This window comes from Orycteropus afer, unplaced genomic scaffold, assembly GCF_000298275.1.
Source record: "Orycteropus afer afer isolate SDZICR_OR568_19922 unplaced genomic scaffold, OryAfe1.0 scaffold00014, whole genome shotgun sequence".
In the NCBI taxonomy this organism is placed as follows: domain Eukaryota; kingdom Metazoa; phylum Chordata; class Mammalia; order Tubulidentata; family Orycteropodidae; genus Orycteropus; species Orycteropus afer.
In genome coordinates this window covers 362632-367786 of record NW_006921601.1, presented here as the reverse complement: position 1 = coordinate 367786, position 5155 = coordinate 362632, and the positions used below count along the sequence as shown (strand labels likewise).

Below are 5155 nucleotides of genomic sequence, written 5' to 3'. Positions count from 1 at the left end.
ATTTATAAACAAATTGATAGTATTGCTTAAATTACTGTATAGTAATGTTAGTACATTCACACATGTGTGTGTGTGTGTGTGTGTGTGTATTGTATGTGTAATATTTGCTTTTTCTTACTTATCAGTGTGCCTTGAATATTATTCCATGCAAGGAAACATCAGTTTTTTTTTTCTTATTGCACAATATTCTGTAGTATGGGTATTCATTTGTGAACTCTTAGTTTTAGTTTTGTTTGATTTTTTTTTACCCCATTTTGAATATTGCTAAAGTCAAAATTCTTATTTAAGTCTCTGAGCCTGTGTGCAAATATCACAGGAAGAATGTAGGGTAGTGCTAAGAACGGTAATTTCTAAGTTATAGGACATGTGCTGCATTTTAAGATGATACATACAACAAAATGGCTGACAAAAACTCTACTATAGTAATTTAGATTACCACCTATAGCATATGAAAATATATATACACTCAATGCATCAAAATATAGCATTAATAAGCTTTCTAACTTTACTGAGGTGATGAACACTCCTTTTCTCCCTGGACAGGCTTTGGTTATGAAACTGGCTGGTCATCTTCTCTTCCTCAACACCCTTAATATTTTCTTTGAAGGAAGAGTCGTATCAACCCCTGGCGAATCTGCTTGGTCTTAACACTGTAGATGATAGGATTGAGTACGGGAGGCACCAGAAGGTAGACATTGGCCAGGAGTAGACGGAGAGCAGGTGCAGCATGCTTCATGAAGCGGTGCACCAGAGCCACACTGATCATGGGCACATAATACACAAGCACCGCACAGATATGTGACACACACGTGTTGAGGGCCTTCTGCCGTCCTTCCCCAGAGGTAATGCCCAGCACCGTGTGGAGGATCAACACATAAGAGACCACAATGAGCAATGAGTCCAGGCCAAAAGTTGAAGTGACGATGCAGAGCCCCAGAATGCTGTTGGGACGAGTGTCCCCACAAGGCAGCTGGATCAGATCTGAATGTAGACAATAAGAATGGGAGAGAGTGTTGTGGCCACAGAAGGGCAGACGCTTTAGGAGGAAGGGCAGTGGGAACATGAGCATCACACTCTTCAGTCCAAGGGCAGCAGCAGTGCAAGCAATACGGGACAAGGTCAAGATGCTAGTATACCTCAGTGGGTTGTAGATGGCCACAAAGCGGTCTACAGACATAGCCAGCAGAACTCCTGACTCCATGATAGAAAAAGAATGTATGAAGAACATCTGCAGAAGGCAGGCTTCAAAGCAGATCTCATTGGCACCAAAAAGGAAGATGCTCAGCACTGTGGGCAGTGTTGAGGCCGAAACACCAAGCTCAGCAAAGGCCAGCATAGCGAGGAAGAAGTACATTGGCTGGTGGAGAGAGGTGTTTTTCTTGATCACTGTCAAGATCAGGCTGTTGCCCGCAAGGGCCACAAGATATGTGGAACAGAATGGGAAGATGAACCAGGGATACAGGCCCTCTAGACCAGGGAAACCAGTGAGTAGAAAATAGTTTGGGGTTGATTGACTGCTGTTGATCATTTTTTCCTATGTCTCGAGTCTGCAGACCTTGGCTTAGGCAGGTGCCAAGGATGCAACCTGGAGTGAGATAAATAAAGGGCAAGATGTTGGAAACTAAGAACGACCTGAAAATTGTTCTATCTAATATTAACTGCCAGCTCATGCCTCTCCTCATATTCCATGCCCAGTTGTTCTTCAACTGAATGAAAATGTGGAGTCATGACTTACAAATAGGGATATCTACAGAATAAGGGAATTTGATGGGAAATTTTACTATTCACAATTCAACCTTATCACCATAGTAATTTCACTGCGTGTATCTGGGTAAAAATTGAATAAGTCCCATGTCAAGTGAATGTATATGTAGCAATTAGCATACAATATATTATCAATAATGTTATTGTTGGAGAAATGATGATACTAATAGTAATTATTCATCATCAATAACAACCAGGCATTGACTTTTCACATACATATTTGTCATTCAGTTCTTTCCCCATCCTCACAGATAATATAATTTTTTTTTTGTAATTAAGAAACTTCTTAATTACTTAAAATATGTAATTTCTCAAAAATTTCTTGATTGAAGATATAAAATTTGGATCTTTAACTTTAAGCTCATTTTGTTGAGTCTTCTTAACTATCTGGAATGTCCCTAAGAAATAATTTGGTACTGCTTTTTGAACCACCAGGGGCACTGGATATTACTCAGATTAAAAAAAAAATTGTTCTGTACAAGACACTCTGAATATTAAAAACAAACAAACAAAAAATTGACATGAGAAATGAGAAATTCTATAGGACTGCTAAAGTACTGAGTAGTGCCTGTCATGTATATAAAAAGGTAACAGATAAAGTTTGAGGTGATGTCCATGATAGGGGTTATGGGAAAGGAAAAGTAGTCTGGGATCCAGCACAAGCTTTAGGTTTACAATTTACATTGTCCTTTGTCAGGTAAGCTAATTTTGGAGAACAGTGAGAGAAAAAAAAAAAAAAAAAAACTGATCCTAAAATATATGTTATCCCCCTGTATATTCAAGGTGCTGTGTTGGAGAGAAAGGCAGTGGCCCCTGAACATGATCTATCAATTAGAATTAAGAAGGGGAAAGGTGCTTTTTATTGCTCATGTCATTGTTACAGATGAAAGGACATTCCTGTCTATCTAATACATGTGTCCTCTTTGAAGTATGCAATTCTTAATTGCGTGTGGAATTCCACTGAGAGAATTGAACTTTACTGCTCTATAAACCCTAACACATTCTAACTTGTCTTTCCCTTCCTAGTATTACTCCATGTTTTCTTTCTTGTCCTCTCCTCTCCTCTTCTCCCCTCCACCCTTCTCCTCTTCTTTCTTTCTGTTCCTTAGCTCTTGCGTATTAGCTCAAATACAAATTATATTTTAAAACGAATACAACCACACCTTCCTTATTTTTATATTATCCAGCTCAGATGTCAACTCTCCTGTGCTGTCTTTCCTCCCTCATCCATGCAGCATCTACAGAAGCTTTCCACACCATTTTTCTTCAATCAAGCACTCGCCTTCTTAAATGGCAAATTAATTGTACAAGAGACTTTCTCTTAGTGGTCTGCAAGCTCTTCTAGGGAAGATCTGGAGCCTATATTTTCAGCGTAGCACCAGGGCTTAATGTATGGGAAAGGAGAAGAAAAGGGAGGGTGACAGGAAAGAACGTGCAAACTAATAAGCAGTGATATTATTCCAGGTTGTGTATTGGGTGAGGAAAGGGCTTTGTCTTCTATTATAAGTAGAGGACCTCTTTGAGGACAGAACAAGCTCTGGTGGTGCAGTGGTGAAGGCATTCAGCTGCTAACCAAAAGGTGAGTGATTTGAACCTATCAATTGTTCCACAGGATAAAGATGAGACAATTTCCTTCTGTAGATTTACAGTCTTGGAAATCCTAGAAGCAGTTCTACTGTCCTACAGGGTCCCTGTGAATCAGAATTGACTTGATAGCAGTGATTTTTTTTAGGAACAGAATGATTATGTAATGTCCTTTTTACTTACAAGTAAAAAGTAAATACTTACTTAATGTTCTTACACAAGAGAAGTTGTAATTGTGGAAAGTGGTTCTAGTAAATGAGGTGTGAGGTTTGAGTGGAAAGTATTATAAGGAGAGGGTAAAACCTAATGTTTGCTCCAGCAAAGAAAAAAATTATGAGAATAGGAAATACAATGTATTGATTTACTACTATGTATCAGACACATTTGAAGGATCCTTTATATATATTATCTTTGTATATGTTATCTTATTAATACACACAGTACTGAAAAGGACTTAATCACATCCATTTACAACTTGGGGGTGTGAGAAATTGGCTTTTCTCTGGCCAAAGTCACATACCTGCTTTGTGGCAAAACTAAAGTTAAAATTAGGAGAGAAAGGAAATCTGACAAAGCTGTATAAGGACATAAGATATAGATAACAGACACTAATACCAACCAGTATATCCACAATACTACATTACCATTAACAACAAACACCAGACTACATAAACATCTGAGAAGATCAGATGGAGGGTCACTGAACAGGATTATGCTCTAGACCAAGGACAGATTCAGCTGAGGCTAATCTTGCACAGATAAGAGGGATACAAAATACCCACAATCCTTACAGAAACAACAGAAGACAGATATAGAGTAATCTTTCACAGACAGCCAGACAGAGTGGGAGAGAGATCCAATGCATCTGCCGACTCAGGACCATCATACTCGGGGACACCAGACTCAATTGGCACAACAAAGTACATAAAAATCTTGTTCCTCATGCTACATTGGTGAGTAATGACTGGGGTCTTAAAAGCTTTCAAGGAGCTATCTAAGGTGCACCTAATTGTCTCCTAGCGTGGGAAGCAAAGAGTGCAAAAAAAAATAAAAAAAAAAACCAAGGGCATTTGAAAGCAATCAGCCCTAAGACACGATGGCCCTCGAGACCAGAAGAACTAGATGGTGCCTGGCTACCAATGCCAACCACTCAGGAAAGGATCAAAACTGGAGATCTTGCATAGAGTGGGAGGAAAAACATGGAACAAAATCCAAACACACAATAATGACCAGAATTACTGGTCAGATGGATGGAGTCTGGTGATACCCCCAATACTATGGTCCTGAGATACATTTTGGGCCTGTAATAAAACTCACTCCCAGGGGCTGGCTCTCAGCCCAATAGTAAACAAGATGTACATGCAGACCACTCAACCCAGGGTGACGCACCCACATACTCTACGGAAATACATCCCTTGGAGCAATTGACCATGGAGCACCAGAGGGGCAACATTTTCAGAGAAGAAATGCAGGACACACAGGAGTGCATAACTATGAGGGGCATGCGGAGGGGTGTTACTGGGCAGTGAGGGGAGGAGACTGGGTTAGGGTTGGGAATGGTAAATGGGGAGTGAAACTAAATGTACACAAAATGTTGAATGTAAAACAAACCCTGCTCTGTAAACTTGCACCTGAAGCACACACACACACACAAAGCTATATAAGGAAACTAGTGATAATGTTAGAGAGGTGAGAATGGAGATGACGCTGGGTCTACCAGAAGGAGAAATGAGGGGAGAGAGAAAGACATAGATCAGAGGAGTTGGATTTATAAGTGACAAGGCCCTGGAGATTATGGAAATGCCCT

The 5155-nt window shown here is 39.9% G+C and overlaps 1 protein-coding gene across 1 annotated transcript; it reads right to left on the bottom strand.

The window, feature by feature from the left end:
- Positions 1-589: 589 nt before the first annotated feature.
- Positions 590-1528, bottom strand: LOC103208316 (olfactory receptor 51I2-like). Its single transcript, XM_007954003.1, has one exon. The coding sequence runs from the start codon at positions 1526-1528 to the stop codon at positions 590-592; it is 939 nt and encodes a 312-aa protein (XP_007952194.1).
- Between the last annotated feature and the right edge of the window lie 3627 nt (positions 1529-5155).